Below are 18750 nucleotides of genomic sequence, written 5' to 3' on the forward strand. Positions count from 1 at the left end.
ATGTAGTTAGGTAAGTAGATAGGTAGCCAGGTAGCTAAGTAGCTATGTAGGTAGGTAGCTAAGTAGGTATTTAGATAGGTAGAACGGTACATAGATAGGCAGGTAGATATGTAGGTAGTCTGGCAGGTAGGTCAGATAGGTAGGTAGCCAGGCAGTGAGGAAGCCAAGTGTTTGGTCATAGTCTGCAATTCTACAGCACCAGTATTACAGAGGGGTCATTTGTTGGCCAGCAGCTATGTGTGTGGTAGCAATTCACATGATATAAATACATTTTCAGACCTGTCTTTATCTTTTGTGGTTATAAGAAGCATAGCAGTGCAGTTACTATATTAAATAATATAAGTACGAAATGTCCAGTACTACAAAAAAAATTAAAAAAAATAAATACATAATTCTACATGGCTCAATAGAAACTCCTTTGCACAATTCACCACAACACCGCATTGCATATAAGTTGCAGCTGAAATAAAATTATAAAATAAACTGTGATTTGGTATCCAGGAAAAACTAAAATCGATACGTAATAAACTTTTATTCTGGAAAAAACAGGTGTAGAAAGCCTTACCATTTAAGTCACTAAAGATTATATAAAACTATCGATGTTGCTATATATGCATACATCTAATGTGGGAAGAATAAGATCATGTTTATGATCATGAAGTGATAGCTCTGCACTGCTCTGTAGTTCAACCACCTCAGCACTTCTATACTTCAATGAGCAGACATAGCTAAAGGCCTGTTCTGATGGACATTAGCTTCCTGGGACTCGCATTCTGCTAAACCTGTTTTTTGAATGTACATTCATTACTAATTTTCACCATTTTAGTACTTGTCTATTTTCAAGTACAGAAGTACATGCAAACAACTCTTTCATCCAACATGTCTAAAGTAAGTGTGTAACATTTTGTTAGCTAGGGGCTACACGTCTATTTATATTAAAATGTTAATAATCAATATAACTATTTCCGGTTACATGCTAGTACAGCAGGAAGGGATGGGGACAGTAGTAAATGCTGCAAATAGCATGGTATGTATTTGGTAGTTTAGTGAAAAGGCTACAGAGAGTTTGGTTGTAACCATATAGACACATAGGACTACATATGAGCTACAGACAAAAAAAATTACAGAATACTTTTCATCAAGGTTATCTGATTACATAATTTTTATTTGAAATGCATTGCATTAATAAAAAAGGTTGCACATTTTTACACATTGCCGTGGTGTATTATTCAGAGCACGCCCATCACAATACCAGTCATGATGCCTCCTGGCAGACACACTTGCTGGCTCACCTACCTACTCACTTACAACTCGTCTCTGCAGAGTTTACCATATTGATTTGTTTGGCTCCTCACTTATGCAGCATACTCGCAGCCCTTCTGACAACACTAACCATTCTTTTAAGAAGCTGAAGGTAAACAGCACCTTTGGTTTTAACACAACTTGCTGACAAAATAACTATTTGTCAACTGAGAATGTAATGCACAACAATATGGCTGCACTTCCTGTTGCCACAGTTCCAAAAAGTACCTTATAACAAAATAGATGTCACGATTCGGCTTACAGGTTGTGGATCCACTGTGTCAGCGAGGGATTGGCGTGGACCGTGCTGGTGGACCGGTTCTAAGAGGCTACTGGTGTTCACCAGAGCCCGCCGCAAAGCGGGATGGTCTTGCTGCGGCAGTAGCAACCAGGGGGACAGCGGGACTGACCGGGGCGCTGCAGGGAGAGAGACGCCGTGAGCGCTCCGGGGAGGAGCAGGGACCCGGAGCGCTCGGCGTAACAGTACCCCCCCCCTTAGGTCTCCCCCTTTTTTTGTCCGACAACTGCTTTACCTGGGACGAGGACACCGGGAGTGAATGGAGGGTTTCCTCAAAGGCAGGCAGTACAGCAGGAGTGGGAATGGGGAGGGAGGGCAGAGGGTGAAGCTTGAAGCTTGGCACGGGGCAGGGTGACACAAGGACGGGGGCCATGAGGAGGCACTGAGGCTTGCCTGACGGGACTGGGAGGGGGGGAGAGGCATCTCTTGTGGCAAGCAGAGTCCCAGTTCTTGATCTCCCCGGTGGTCCAGTCAAGGGTGGGAGAATGAAGCTGGAGCCATGGCAGACCGAGGAGGACCTCAGAGGTGCAGTTGGGGAGGACGAAAAATTCAATCCTTTCGTGGTGGGGTCCAATGCACATTAAGAGGGGTTTTGTGCGGTAACGCACGGTGCAATCCAAAATCCAATCTAACTCCGTTGACCGCGGAAATGTAGAGCGGCTTGATGAGACGGGTCACCGGGATGCAGAATTTATTCACCAAAGACTCCAAAATAAAATTCCCAGAGGCACCAGAGTCCAAGCAGGCCACGGCTGAGAGGGAGGAGTTGGCTGAAGGAGAAATCCGCACGGGCACCGTGAGACGTGGAGAAGCAGATTTTGAACCAAGAGACGCCACACCCACGTGAGCTGGGTGCGTGCGTGCGTTTCCCAGACGTGGAGGACGAATAGGGCAATCCACCAAGAAATGCTCGGTACTGGCACAGTACAGACAAAGATTTTCTTCCCTACGGCGATTCCTCTCTTCCTGGGTCAGGCGAGACCGATCCACTTGCATGGCCTCCTCGGCGGGAGGCCCGGGCGTAGATTGCAAAGGATGCTGTGGGAGAGGTGCCCAGAGATCTAAGTCTTTTTCCTGGCGGAGCTCCTGATGTCTCTCAGAAAAACGCATGTCAATGCGGGTGGCCAAATGGACAAGTTCTTGCAGGTTGGCAGGAATCTCTCGTGCGGCCAGCACATCCTTGATGCTACTGGATAGGCCTTTTTTAAAGGTCGCGCAGAGAGCCTCGTTATTCCATGATTATTCGGAAGCAAGAGTACGAAATTGGATGGCGTACTCGCCCACTGAAGAATTACCCTGGACCAGGTTCAGCAGGGCAGTCTCGGCAAAAGAAGCTCGGGCTGGTTCCTCGAAGACACTCCGGACTTCAGCGAAGAAGGACTGTGGCTGTGGCAGGATCATTGCGGTCCCAGAGCGGTGTGGCCCAAGACAAGGCCTTTCCTGAAAGAAGGCTCACTACGAACGCCACCTTAGACCGTTCAGTAGGAAACAAGTCCGACAACATCTCCATATGCAGGGAACATTGAGACAAAAATCCACGGCAGAGTCTAGAGTCCCCATCAAATTTGTCCGGCAGGGACAAGCGGAGGCTAGGAGCGGCCACTCGCTGCAGAGGAGGTGCAGGAGCTGGCGGAGGAGATGGTTGCTGCTGTAGCAGTGGCAGAAGTTGCTGTAACATGGCGGTCAACTGCGACAGCTGCTGTCCTTGTTGGGCAATCTGCTGCGATTGCTGAGCGACCACCGTGGGAAGGTCAGCGAGACTTGGCAGCGGCACCTCAGCGGGATCCATGGCCGAATCTATTGTCACGATTCGGCTTACAGGTTGTGGATCCACTGTGTCAGCGAGGGATTGGCGTGGACCATGCTGGTGGACCGGTTCTAAGAGGCTACTGGTGTTCACCAGAGCCCGCCGCAAAGCGGGATGGTCTTGCTGCGGCAGTAGCAACCAGGTCGTATCCACTAGCAACGGCTCAACCTCGCTGACTGCTGAGAAGGCGTGGGACTGAAGGACTAGGCAGAGGCAAGGTCAGACGTAGCAGAAGGTCGGGGCAGGCGGCAAGGTTCGTAGTCAAGATGGATAGCAAGAGTTCAGGTAACACAGGCTTGGACAACACTAAACGCTTTCACTGGCACAAGGCAACAAGATCCGGCAAGGGAGTGCAGGGGCAGTGAGCAGATATAGCCAGGGAGCAGGTGGAAGCCAATTAAGCTAATTGGGCCAGGCACCAATCATTGGTGCACTGGCCCTTTAAGTCTCAGAGAGCGGAGCCGCGCGCGCCAGCACATGACAGCAAGGGACCGGGACGGGTAAGTGACTTGGGATGCGATTCGCGAGCGGGCGCGTCCCGCTGTGCGAATCGCATCCCCGACGGCCATGTCAGTGCAGCGCTCCCGATCAGCGGGACTGACCGGGGCGCTGCAGGGAGAGAGACGCCGTGAGCGCTCCGGGGAGGAGCAGGGACCCGGAGCGCTCGGTGTAACAATAGAAAATGACAGTATCTGTGTAATAAAGAGAAAAGAAAATTACTTAATTGTGTTTATCGTTCCAATATGATTTACAAATATCTAGGTGATTCCTAACATATTTGTAAATCACTTAATTTACCAAAAATGACTCATTCCTTCAGAAAAAAAGATTTATAGTCTTGGCCAATAGTTGTCTCCCTTCTCGGCAATATGCATTCTGTTGTTAGGGAAAATCCATCCCTATTAACAAACATACCAAGATAGAAATGTGCTATGGGATCTATCTGTGAGCTTGTCTGCCTCCTCCAGAGGATCCACAATGTTCCTGAAAGGTAAATGAAGACTCTTTAGTCAGGACTGTTGGGAAATAGACATGTTCCAATTTTATTGGCATACCATACTCCCCTTTGACAGGTTCTTAATAATGGCATTATATTATTATTTTAAATATTCACTAGATGCCCAAATCATATCCAATACAGACCATGAGTATAGAAAGAGAACCAATGCTAGATATAACAATCTTTTGGTCTCATCTAAAAGTACAAAGTTAAAGCAATGTTATTCTATCTGTCACATATAATAGCCCTGATATACTAAAAGTGTTAGGTTTTTACTAGTTACAAATGTTGTTTCCGACTTGCAGGATTCCCCTCTATTTACTATAGGGATTCACAAATTTACAAGTTTTCTGACCAGCTGTTTCTTGGTGGAAATTTCCAGCCATTATTCACAGAATTTTCTGTGAATTCAATAGTAAATAGGTTGTGTTGTGAAACCACGCCCCTTTCCCAACCGACCACGCCGCTTTTGGAGCACAACACGATAAAGTCGGTATTATGATAGTAACTCAGGGCCAATATGTTTTACATACTTGCACAATCAATTTGCTAGAATTGTCTATAGCTGAGGACAAAAAAATCAAATACAGTACATGCAGCTCTGGGCGGAAAAAAAAAAACCACTGCAAAATCATCAGTTTCCCTGGTTTTACTAGTCATAGGTATGTGTTTAGTGACCATCCATCTTACTCTTAATCAAATTCTAAATGTTTCAATGGGTTTCAGGTCTGGAAATAGATCTTGATCTTGCAGGGTTTCATTCCACACCTTGATTGACTTGGCTGTGACATAGAGCATTGTTTTGCTAATTCTCAGATTTGGGGAACATTGTCAGAGCAGAAGGAAGCAGAGGTTTTTCCAGGATAACCTTGTACTTGGCTTGATTCATGCTTCATTCACAAAGACAAATCAGCCTGATTCCAGTGTTACTGAAGCATCTCCAAATCATCACCAATCCATCAAACTTCACAGTGGATGTTAGAAACTGAAAGTTTGACTTGTCAGAGAAGATGATCTTATTACTCTATTCCTCTACAGTCTAATCCTTATGGTCTTTCATAACCTTCCACCTTTGTTTACCATTGATGAAGGTCATTATCCTTGCCCCTACGAACCTGTTTTTAACCTCCTTAGCCATGCACTTCACCCCAGTTGCTGTTTGCCATTCTTTTTGTAGGTCAAAGGATGTCATCTAATGGTTGTTGAGTGACATTCAAATGAGTTAAATGAAGGTCATCTCGGTTAGTGGACAGTCATTTTCACCATCTGCAAGTCAGAGCTTTGTTATCCTCAATGTCTGTTGCTTGACTTTGTTGTTGACGCTCACTGTATCCCTTTTTTACTTCACTCAAAGCATTTCAACTCTTGCCATTCTGAATAGTTTTTTTTAATTAAAATTATCTTTGAGGTACTACTTGCACTGTTTTTGCCATCCAGAGGGGCCTGATACAAGAGTGACGAATACAGCAGTGGCTTTTATACCTTTCTTGTTGAATAAGAGTTGGCTGTTAATTACCTAAGCAGCACTCCATCAGTAAAATGAGGTATGCCTATAATAATGATAAGACGGGAAAGGAGAGGGCACACAAAGAGGTTACTTCACCTTAATAACAGTGCAGCATGGTATCAGCAACCTACATAGTCATCTCCTGCGGGGTGCACATACGAAGAGTCAAGTATCCAATATAATTCAAGGAAGAAAACATACGTGCACTCACCGCTCAGCGGAGACAGTTAGGTTCCGGAAGAAGCACGCATTCACGTGTGAAACCACCGGCGTAGCCTCCGAGCGCCATTACACCTGCGCTGATGCTGTGATCCAGCTACCCGTTTACCGGACCGATACACTGAACTGTCTCCGCTGAGCGGTGAGTGCACGTATGATTTCTTCCTTGTATTATATGAGGTATGCCTATGTTGGAATCCAAAAGACACTGGAATAAAATGGTTGCCAATGTAGACATGCAATGCAGACATGCTGATATAAGAAAAATTAGGAGTGATCTCTTCATTTTTACCAGTGCTGTATATGTCCCTCCTAAAAAAAAAACACAGAGAAATTTATCAAACCTTGTCTAAAAGAAAAGTGGAGCAGCTGTCCCATACCAATCAATCAGATTTCTCCTTTCATTTTTACAAATGCCTCTGAAAAATTAATGCTGGAATCTGATTGGTTGCTATGGAAAACTGCTCCCCAGTTCCTTCAATTCTTTCAATATTTGATAAATCTCCTTCATGTCTACATATATGAAGACAAAACAACGCACACACACCCTAAAAAAAAATTTTATGTGCAAACCGTCTGTTCTATAATGTTAAGGGTCAGTATTTTGTGTAGTCAATGCCCTTCTCTTAGCGGTCTGTTGTATATTTTTTTTATTTCTTCTGTACTGTCGCTACATTGCCACTGTCAAAAGTGACACATGGCACCAGATAGATTTCTGAGTAGTTCTAGAATCAGACAAGTGTTCTGCAGGGGCTCATCATTTGTAAGGCAGCATGGCAGTGTTTCAGCTTGCGCATTGAAAGGAAAGTCTCTATTAAAGTGCATGGAGCCTGTGCACTAAACTTATTTACTATCCACAGGACAGGAAATACCGTAAGTGTCTATTTATGGGGGGTCTGACCCCCTGCTATCTTCAGAATGGGGCCCAGTATCTCCCTGCTGCATGGAGTGATAGATGGCACAGGCTCCATGCACTGTCTATGGGTGTGCCAGATATACCCAAGTACAGCACTTGGGTATTTACTGTGCCCCCATAACCAATGCATGGATAATGTGCCATATATATGCGATGGGGAGTGCCAGAGCCCCGTATTTAAGATTGCAGGGTGTCCCAGAGCCTGGACTTCACGCACCACACATCCTGTGGATAGGGGATAAGTTGTTAAGTGCTGGAGGCTATGCAACTGCCTAAACAAATTAATAGAAGACCAAATAGCAGGAGGATCCCTGCTATTCATAACAAATGCTATATTTCTCCTGCATCAGCCATTGCAGCAGAAATGTCTTAATGACCATTGCTTCCCTCATCAAAGTCAGCTGTTTGCCTGGGTTGCCACATTTTGAAAAGGTTTGTCTCAGATGACACTACCCATTTATATTAGAAAATTTAAAAGTGTTAGCTACAGTAATAAATCGTTATCACCTCTTTGGCTGCATCCCTATTTCTAATTTAGCTTTTAATCTTCAGCGTAAAAATTAAAAATCTGTGTTCCGCTGCACGTTCCAATGGACTAAACTGCTCTGATGGTTAGTACAGTGACTCATTCCATTAAGTAAGACTCTTTGCAATATCCTACTGGTATACATGTGAAGCCATTTTATATCTGGTTGTCTTTTTCGATTGCCACAATGTTGTTGTTTTTGTATTTTGAAAAAAAAGCAATAAAATATGTTGAAAAAAAAAATCCCCCAAAAAATCTGTTGTTTCCTGGAAATGCCCAGCAAACAGGCTAACATCTGTATAAAACAAAATAATTTATGTATATTGTATTTATTTATTTATTTATATAGCGCCTACAGATTCCTCAGCGCTTACAATTATGGGCAGCCTTGGTACTTAACACAGACATTTGTATTCATATTTATATGAGCCTAAATGAATAAATGGACAAACACTTGACCACCTTTAACCAAAATGGTCTAAAAAGTATATAAAATGATGTATCATACTAGATGTTTACGCTCTCAATAACACATTACATTGCATCTGTAACATTACAATGCACGCAATAAAAAGAAAGAAATACAGTCCTTCTATAACAATGACTACATTACAGGATTCCCCACCAGCTTCTAAAGCTAAAATCTGCCACTTCAGCGATGTGGGAGGGTGAACAGTAATTTGGAGATGGATCATGAATTAATAATAAGACAAAACAGAAGCAATATAAACTCTGTCTGAAACATACTTGTTATCTATACAGAAAGAAGATTTGAACATTTTAAAATGCCCATAGTTTAAGTTCTACACTTTCATTTCCGCCACACAGTTATAATCTCTTTTTTAATTAACTTTAATAATTACAAGTGTTTTTAAACTAGTCCTTATTATGCCATTAAAGTGTAATCATTGGTGTTTCTGACAACTTGGACCCTAGAGATACTTACTACAGGGGTGCTTGTTCCCTGTTTCGTATAGGTATTGTTTATTATAGCCTATAACAGTAAGAACATAACAAGATATCATAAGACCCCTGCCCGTGCAATATCTCATCTCACCCAGTGATCGTATGACATTCTGGGTCCCGACATCATGATTTCTGACAGTAAGAGGATTGCTGCCAGGGGTCAAAAGGACCAAGCATCAGATCTTACCATATATAAAGCATAGCAACACATTATATATGGTAAAATCTTCATCCTCACCATCCCTGGGGGATGTTCCTGCCCCCAGGGATGGTGAGGATATGAAGTTTCTAAATCTCCCCCACCGCCCCCGTAAGTAGTCCCCTGGACAGGGAGCTTTACTTACCTAATCCCTCTCTGCGTGATTGACAGCCCGCATCACCACTCTGCTCCATCTGCTTAGGGAGCAGAGCTGTGACGTGAACTGTCAATCACGCAGAGAGGGCATGATTACAGCACAGCCATTGGGACTAGGTTGGTACAGCTCCCCGCCCAGGGGACTACTTATGAGGGCAGCAGAGGAGACTCCATGCCTTTTGGCCGTGCTATTATCACGCATGGGCAGGAAGGAGTGTAACACTATTCTCGCCCACTCCCCCTTTCCCTGCCTACTTGCCCTAGGCAGCGGATCGACAACCACGTTGACAGACCCTACCTAAATAAGTGAGGGGATTAAGGGTCAACGAAACAAACTATAATACAGTCAAAGTCTAGACTAACAGAAATAATATCGAAATACACACACAATAGCCCTGATTTACTAAGAATGGAGTGTTTATCTTGGAGTGATTTCAGGTTTACTCCGAGTATTTTTCTCTGATTTACTAATCAGTCGCCCGTCTGTATTTTTTTTTCTGTTGCAGAGAAGTTATATGTCACCCTTATCACAGAGTTATTAAGCAGGGGAGCTGGCGGCATGCTCCTCCCCAGCCATATACAGTGTACTTTTACTTTAATTTTTTTTCAAATAGAAGAGCTGCGGTGGGGAAATATATATAGAATCGCTGGGGGTTTTGTATATGTCTGGCTCCCCACAGCTTCTATATATCTTGCCCCCTGCTGCGCTATATGTCTTGTCCCCCACCATGCTATACCATATACCCACCGCAGCGCATGTATATATATATATATATATATATATATATATGCCCCCCCGCTCAGCGCAATCATAAGCTCCCGGAAGCGCTATCATTGACAAGCATTCTATTAGCAGAGCATCTGGCCGGGAAGTCGGCTGCCCGATGCTCTGCTAATGCTCTGCTTGTCAATCATAGCGCTTCAGAGGCATATGTGTATAGCTGCGCTGTGGGGACCAGATAACGCTATATGTCTGGTCCCCACAGCGCATCTATATACATATGCCTCAAGCGCTATCAATGACAAGTATTCTTTTAGCAGAGCATCGACCAGATGCTCTGCTAATAGAATGCTTGTCAATGATAGCGCTTCAGAGGTATATGTGTATAGATGCGAAGTGGGGACCAGACATATAGCGTTATCTGGTCCCTACTTCACTTCTATACACATATGCCTCTGAAGCGCTATCATCGACAAGAATGATCCCGCCGGGATCCCTGAATGGCTCTTCAGTACCGGCCATTCAGGGATCCTGGCGGGGAATTTGAAAATGAAAGTAAAACACATCAAATATTGCTGGGGAGTGGAGCATGCCGCCCGCTCCCCTGCTTAATAACTTTTGATCGGAACGGGTCTCAGAAGTGAGACCCGATGCGATCAATCCCTCAGCCCCTGTACTACTACTCCTAGAATGGAACAGACCCTGTTCCATGATGGGGGTAGGATTCACTCGGTTTTCAGTATCTTCCCGACAGCTCAGAGCTGTCGGGTTTTGGTGAAGAAAAATTCACAGGTTTTCCTGTGAGTTTTTCATCATACTCCGAGAGTTTTTTCTTTTTTGTCGGGAACACCCGCCCCTTTTTGGGATAACCATGCCCATTTTGACGGGTTTAAAAAACACTCGGAGTGATTATATCTTTTGTCGGGTTGTGCACAAATTTGGTCGCACAACCTGACAAAAAGAGTCGGGTTGACATTAGTAAATCAGGGCTAATAAGTCACAGACCCCAAGCCGAGTCAGTACCAAGGGATCACAGAAATGCCAAGTCGCAGGAACAGGAAAAGGGTCAGAGAGCAGAGACAATGGGTCAGATATGCCAGAAATACAGGATACAATATACACGCTAGCTAGGAGATGAAGCTCTTTCGCACGCAGGGTGTGAGAGCAGACTACCAGCTTATATAGGAAACAGGACAGGTTCTCCACTCAAGGTCAGCTGACCAGTCAAGACAGACAGGCATAACCCAGCAACAAAAAGTAAACAAAAGAAACTTTCAAAACCGTTTAACCCTATGGATTCTGACAGCTATATCCAGAAGTTCCCTACCTTTCTTTCTTTTATGTACCCTAAACACTTTTGTGATTTTACGCTGCTGTTTACAGCGTCTCCATGATTCTCCCTTGGTGCCTTGGGTGTCCTCCTCCAGTACAATTCTCCTCCTACTTTCTGGGATCAATGTGTCATGTAACTTGCTGTCCACAACAATGTCATGCCCCGGCTAGTGATTTGCTGAGTGCAGTATGACATATGGGGCCCAAGTCATTTTCCAATGTGTCCTTCTGCCTCTCAGCCAATTACTTGCTGTGCCAAGGAATCACTGCACCCAGCAATTTGCTGAGCTGCAGCATGACATATAGGGACCAGATGCGTGTGGGGCCCAATATGTCACCCTGCAACTCAGAAAGGGAATTGCTTTGGGGATAAGAGCAGACCACCGGAGACACCATGAGAGCACTTGAGGTGAGATTTTATTTTTATGTATTGCAGAATGGCCATAGTTCACACACAAAATAATCCCTTTAATAAAGCTGAATAATCACTTTAATAAAAACTCGATTCAGAGTGCTCTGGACCTCTGATTGGGCTGAATGTTTAGTAAGCAACAATTTGAGAACTTATAGCCGCTTATCTGCTTTTAAAAATTTTTTATTAGCAGAACAAGTGACGAGTCAGCAACAAAATTGGACTTTTACTATTGCACTTTTCTGACATTCAGGCCCTGATTTATCAATCAGCCTGAAACCCTAATTGTCTAGTTTTTTTTCCATAACAACCAATCACAGCTCAACTTTCACTTTACAATAGCTTGTTAAGTTATGAAAGCAGGGCCGGACTGGCCTAGCAGGACACTGGGAAAATTTCCACACAGTGGCTGCTCACTCACACAAGGTCCTGACACTAAATCAGGACCTTGTGTGAAGCGGCCACAGAGAGGCGGAGCTATGAGCTGTAGGCTCCCCTGATTATTTAATTTTTTTATTTCCCTCCCTAGTGCCGCAGGGGGGAGGGAAGTTTGTGTGCGCCGCAACAGGACCTGCGATGATGTCACCGTCATGTGATCAGTCACATGGAGGAGTCGGAATCCCATGATCAGGGGCTGCTGTTCTAGGCCTCAGCGTACCCCTACGCCCCCCAGCGTCCCTTAGCTTCCCCCTCCCCCTGCGGCCCAGAGAGGGTGATGTATGCGGAAGCTGCGCCGGGTGGGTGTAGTGACTTGTGCCCCAGCGTTCCCCTCCCCCCTGCGGCGCCGTGAATGATTGTCCTGCCAGAGCCCTGAGTCGGTGCCCTGCCGGAGAGGGGGAGAACGGAGAAGAAAAATGGCTTTCTTAAGGTACTGTACCATATCCATCCACCCCTCCCCCACCCATGTCCATCCCCCCTCCCCCCTCCCTCACCCATGTCCATCCCCCCTCCCTCACCCATGTCCATCCCCCCTCCCTCACCCATGTCCATCCCCCCTATCTCACCCATGTCCATCCCCCCTCCCTCACCCATATCCATCCCCCCTCCCTCACCCATGTCCATCCCCCCTCCCTCACCCATGTCCATCCCCCCTCCCCCTTCCTCACCCATATCCATTGCCCCCCTCCCTCACCCATGTCCATCCCCCCCTCACCCATGTCCATCCCCCCTCACCCATGTCCACCCCCCTCACCCATGTCCATCCCCCTCCTCACCCATGTCCATCCCCCCTCACCCATGTACACTTCTCTACACCCCTCTGTCACCCATGTACACTCCTCTACACCCCTCTTTCATTCATGTACACTCCTCTACACCCCTCTGTCACCCATGTACACTTCTCTGTTACCCATGTACACTCCTACACCCGTCTGTCACCCATGTTCACCCCTCTGTCACCCATGTACACTCCTACACCCCTCTGCCACCCATGTACACACCTCTACACCCCTCTGTCACCCATGTACACTCCTCTACACCCCTCTGTCACCCATGTACACTCCTCTACACCCTTCTGTCACCCATATACACTCCTATACACCCCTCTGACACCACTGTACTCTCCTCTACACCCCTCTGTCACCCATGTACACTCCTCTACACCCCTCTGCCACCACTGTAAACCCCCCCTACACCCCTCTGTCACCCCCATATGCTCCTACACACCTGTCTCCCATGTACACCCCTTTGTCACCCATGTACAGCCCTCTGTCTTCCCCGTATACTCCTCTACACACCTGTCTCCATGTATACCCCTCTTTTACCCCCTTTACACCTATACGCCCCTGTATTCCTCTTCACTTGTAAAATGCTGGTAAAGTGCAGAGCCTTATAGATTTGTTTTGCAGGTTTAACGGTGAAGAGTTGTGGCTGGAAGAAATGGTCAGGACGGTCCGGAACAGATGAACGACGCTGATCAGAGAAGACGTCACATGTGAGTTGCTGTATAAAGCAGCACTTTAACCCCTTAACGACGCAGGACGTATATTTACGTCCTGCGCCAGCTCCCGCGATATGAAGCATCACATCGCGTCGGTCCCGGCCCTCATCAACGGTCGGGACCCGCGGCTAAAACCACACTTCGCCGATCGCGGCAATGTGCGGTATTAACCCTTTAGAAGCGGCGGTCAAAGCTGACCGCCGCTTCTAAAGCGAAAGTGAAAGTATCCCGGCTAGTCAGTCGGGCTGTTTGGGACCGCCGCGGTGAAATCGCGGCATCCCGAACAGCTTAAAGGACACCGGGAGGGCCCTTACCTGCCTCCTCGGTGTCCGATCGACGAATGACTACTCCGTGCCTGAGATCCATGCAGGAGCAGTCAAGCGCCGATAACACTGATCATAGGCGTGTTAATAGACGCCAGTGATCAGCATAGGAGATCAGTGTGTGCAGTGTTATAGGTCCCTATGGGACCTATAACACTGCAAAAAAAAAGTAAAAAAAAAGTGTTAATAACGGTCATTTAACCCCTTCCCTAATAAAAGTTTGACTCACCCCCCTTTTCCCATAAAAAAAAATCAAACAGTGTAAATAAAAAAAATAAACATGTATGATAGCGCCGCGTGCGTAAATGTCCGAACTATAAAAATATATCATTAATTAAACCGCACAGTCAATGGCGTACGCGCAAAAAAATTCCAAAATCCAAAAAAAACTATTTTGGTCACTTTTTATACCATAAAAAAATTAATAAAAAGTGATCAAAAAGTCCGATCAAAACAAAATCATACCGTTAAAAACTTCAGATCACGGCTCAAAAAATATGCCCTCATACCACCGTGTAAGTGGAAAAATAAGTTATAGGGGTCAGAAGATGACATTTTTAAAAGTATAAATTTTCCTGCATGTAGTTATGATTTTTTTCCAGAAGTACTACAAAATCAAACCTATATAAGTAGGGTATCATTTTAACCGTATGGACCTACAGAAGAATGTTAAGGTGTCATTTTTACCGAAATATGCACTGCGTAGAAACGGAAGCCCCCAAAAGTTACAAAATGGCTTTTTTCCTCGATTTTGTCGCACAATGATTTTTTTTTTCAGTTTTGCCGTGAATTTTTGGGTAAAATGACTAATGTCACTGCAAAGTAGAATTGGTGACGCAAAAAATAAGCCATAATATGGATTTTTAGGTGGAAAATTGAGAGGGTTATGATTTTTAAAAGGTAAGGAGGAAAAACCGAAAGTGCAAAAACGGAAAAACCCTGAGTCCTTAAGGGGTTAAACTACATACCCACTGATAAATAGATATTGGAATTTGTGTGCATTGCGACTTTTTTTTTAAACATCATTTTATTAACTTTTTTTGCTCGTCAACTTCGGTCAGGGTGCCCCGTGAAATTTTTTTTTTTTTTTGGAGGGGTGCCCTGAGCCAAAAAAGGTTGGGAAACACTGGCATACAGGATTTAGTGAGTAACAGTATGATGGTAATATAGATGGTGATAATATTCTTCCTTGTATACTGGTATTATTGATAATATTGGTCAGTATACAGGATTTGGCCAGTAACCGTATGATGGTAATATGTATGGTGATAATATTCCTCCTTTTATACTGGTAATATTGGTCTCAGTATACAGGATTTGGCCAGTAACCGTATGATGGTAATATGTATGGTGATAATATTCCTCCTTGTATACTGGTAATATTGGTCTCAGTATACAGGATTTGGCCAGTAACCGTATGATGGTAATATGTATGGTGATAATACTCCTCCTTTTATAGTGCCATTATTGTTAATATCAGTCTAAGTATAGAGGACTTGGTCAGTTACAGTGTGATGGTAATATTTCCTTTCCTCCCATACTATTGTTACTTGGTAAATATATGACTTATATAGACATATAGGGGGGGATTCATCAATCTATATAGAGTAATTTTAAGTGTATTTTCTTGCGCAAAATCTTGCGCAATTATATTTTCTGCGTTCTTTTTATGGGTCTTTTTTGGTGGAACTTTTTCTAAAGATGTCACCCTTCCGGTGTACCGTAGAACCATTTTTCCCATAGACATCTATTTACTAACTGCGTTTTCTTTTTTTGGACGCACAAAAAGAACGCAAGTCTAATTTTTTTGCGCAAATATACACCACCTCGGAAGACACGTACCAAAGTGTGTATTTTCACACAGTAAGGACTGCAACTCTCATCATGGACAGACTCTGCCCATGATGGGAGTTATAGTCCAGGGGCTCAGGTGCAGATCGCAGCAGGTCATTATCCAGAGACCCGCTGCGATCCGCATTTATTAACTGTAAAAGCCGGCGGTACATGCGGCTTCACTGCGCTGACACGACTTCTATATACAGCTGTCATAATTCATAATCCCCGCCGCCGGGAGAGGAGAGCTTTGATTGGTCAATAGCTATTCTCCAATCAGAGCTCCCCTCTCCCGGCAGGGATTATGAATCATTACAGTCTATATAGAAGCCGGTGGCAGCGCGATGTAGCCGCATGTACCACCGGCTTTTTAATTTAAGGGTGCGTTCACACGTGCGTATTTACTGCTGCAGATTTGCTTCAGCAGATTTTGCTGCCCATTGAAGTCAATGGGCAGTAAAATCTGCAGCAGCAAATCTGGTGCAGATCTGCAGTAAAAAATATGCACGTGTGAACGCACCCTAAATGCGGATCGCAGCAGATCATTTTGGAGATCTGCTGCGATCCGCATTACATCAGTGGCCCCCCAATTTAACCCGTTCCCGCAGAATGACATATATAAATGTCCTGATGTGCAGGCAGTTCGCACATCATGACATTTATATATGTCATGCAGTTAACCCGGCGATGCGCGGCATCGCACGGGTTAACTGGCAGAAGTCCCGCTGTTATCAGCGGGGGGACAACTTCTGCAAGCCCCCCAGGACCATCTGTGGATGGTCCTGGTCAGCGATCATTGTGGTTGGTCCCTGTGGACCAATCACAGTGATCGCTGACTGTGGGGGGTTAAAGTTCAGATCCCCCGCTCTTCCCGCCCCTAGAATTTGGGCAGACCGGGGGAAGAGGATCCTGGGAGCTGCGGGGGGCCGCGGCACATACCTGCTGTGGGACCGGCGGGCACGGCAAGGACCGGGGACCGTCAAGAAGGCAGCTACGGCAGGTAAGTGGAAGCAGCAGTGAAGATCGCCGTAAAGTGATATTCACTGCTGCTTCTAGGAGTTTCAAAACTACAACTCCAAGCATGCCTTTGGCTGTCTGGGCATGCTGGGATTTGTAGCTTTGCAACATCTGGAGGGCCGCAGTTTGGACACCACTGTACAGTGGTCTCCAATCTGTGCTCCTCCAGATGTTGCAAAACTACAACTCTCAGTATGCCCAGACAGTCCAGGCATGCTGGGAGCTGTAGTTCTGTAACATCTGGCTCTTCAGATGTTGTCCAGTACAACTTCCTTGTTGCCTGGGCAGTCTGGGCATGCTTGAAGTTGAAGTTTTGCAACAGCTGGAGGCGAACACAGGTTGGGAAACACTGAGTTTCCCATCCAGTGTGCCTCCAGTTGTTGCAAAACTACAACTCCCAGCATGCTCATACAGCCGAAGGGCATGCTGGGAGTTGTAGTTTTGCAACAACTGAAGGAGAACAGTTGGGAGACCGCTAAGTAGTGGTGTCCAAACTGAAGCCCTCCAGATGTTGCAAAACTTCAACTCCAAGCATGCCCAGACTGCCCAGGCATGCTGGGAGTTGTAGTTAGGCAACATCTGAAGGACCAGATGTTACAAAACTACAACTCCCAGCATGTCTGGACTGCCTGGGCATGCCGGGAGTTGTAGTTTTGCAACAACTGGAGACGCACTGGTTGGGAAACATTGTCTGTTTCCTAACTCAGTGTTTCCCTACCTGTGTGCCTCCAGTTGCAAAACTATAACTCCCAGCATGCACTGACAAACCGTACATGCTGGGAGTTGCAGTTTGGCAACAGCTGGAGGCGCACGGGTTGGGAAACACTGAGTTAAGTAACAAGCTCTGTGTTTTGCAACCAGAGTGCCTCCAGCTGTTGCTTAACTACAACCCCCTATGATGGGAGTTGTAGTTTAGCAACAATTGGAGGCTCCCTATTTAGGAACATGCTGCATTATGTGCGCTCTTCCCAAGGGAGAACACAAAAAATGTACTAACCCATATTTCTTGTTTTTATTTTCTTCTCATTTCAGATATGTGAATGTGGAGGACTACGTCGGATTCAGTGGACTGCGACGATGACCAGCGTTTTTTTTATTTTATTTCAATTAAATGGTTAAAGAGTGCTGTGGGGGAGTGATTTTTTTTAAATACATTTTTTTTTTCAATGTGTCCATGTTTTTTATAATTGAATTTTCAGGGTTAGTAGTGGAAGCTGTCTTATAGACCTAACCTCCAATTATTACCCCGGTACCCACCGCCACAGGGGTGCCGGGAAGAGTCGGTACCAACAGGCCCGGAGCGTTAAAAATGGCGCTCCTGGGCATAGGCAGTAACAAGCTGGCGTGATTTAGGCTGGGGAGGGCCAGTAACAATGGTCCTCGCCCACCCTGGTAACGTCAGACTGTTGCTGCTTGGTTGGTATCTGGCTGATACTGAAAATAGGGGGAACCCTATGCGTTATTTTTTTTTTAATAAATAAAAAAAGTGTGTAGTTCCCTAATTTTTTAAGTATCAGCCAGATACTAACCAAGCAGCAACAGCCTGACGTTACCAGGATAGGCGAGGACCATTGTTACTGGCCCTCCCCAGCCTAAATAACGCCAGCCTGTTACCGCCTAGGCGCGCCATTTTTTACGCTCCGGGCCTGTTGGTAGCGGCTCAATGCAATCAATGACAATTAATACAAAAAGCATCATAATGTGAATACAGTAAAACTCCCATGCAGCAAAAGGGAGACGGTGACGTGATCATGATAAGGTGCATCATATAACATACACATGGATCTGTACAGTAAAGTGACAGCAGTGCTATATGCGTACAAAACATAATTAGTATCAGGTGTATTAAAAACATAATTATGCCTAGGATGAAGTTCGCACTCACCAAAACGGAAAACAGCATCCCGGCACACTATCGAGGGCACTGCGTCCCACGTGGGCCGTCGCACAATACAGGACAATACACATCAGGAGAGCCAATGAGTGCATGTAGCGTCATGTCAAAGCGTCCATACCCAAGCGCATTGGGAAAAAGAGAGTCACGGACACCATCTTGGTATAGGGCAAGTGCATTGGTACCGAGTGCAGGAAAAGGACAAAGCAATGTTCGTATAGAAGCCCCAGCCGCAGCAAGTCCCTCTGTGTGAATGGCAGCCACAATGTCAGCCCAGGGCACCACAGGGAACCGGCGTCGTCCCAGGCAACTATCACTCCGATCCGGACCGTGGGCAGTGTAGCCGTCCATAGATCGCTCGTCGGGGGGTGGGCCATCACACA

At 45.5% G+C, this 18750-nt stretch overlaps 1 protein-coding gene across 1 annotated transcript in view; it reads right to left on the bottom strand.

Annotated features, from left to right (window-relative positions):
* ACAD10 (acyl-CoA dehydrogenase family member 10) overlaps window positions 1-18391 on the bottom strand; it is a 289487-nt gene extending 271096 nt beyond the window's left edge. The window contains exon 1 of the mRNA XM_056536213.1: window positions 18359-18391. Coding sequence (XP_056392188.1) covers window positions 18359-18376 — 18 coding nt within the window. The 5' untranslated portion in view covers window positions 18377-18391. The remainder of the gene's footprint in view (window positions 1-18358) is intronic.
* Window positions 18392-18750: the final 359 nt, after the last annotated feature.

The sequence above is a fragment of the Hyla sarda genome, chromosome 1, assembly GCF_029499605.1.
Source record: "Hyla sarda isolate aHylSar1 chromosome 1, aHylSar1.hap1, whole genome shotgun sequence".
NCBI classification, from domain to species: domain Eukaryota; kingdom Metazoa; phylum Chordata; class Amphibia; order Anura; family Hylidae; genus Hyla; species Hyla sarda.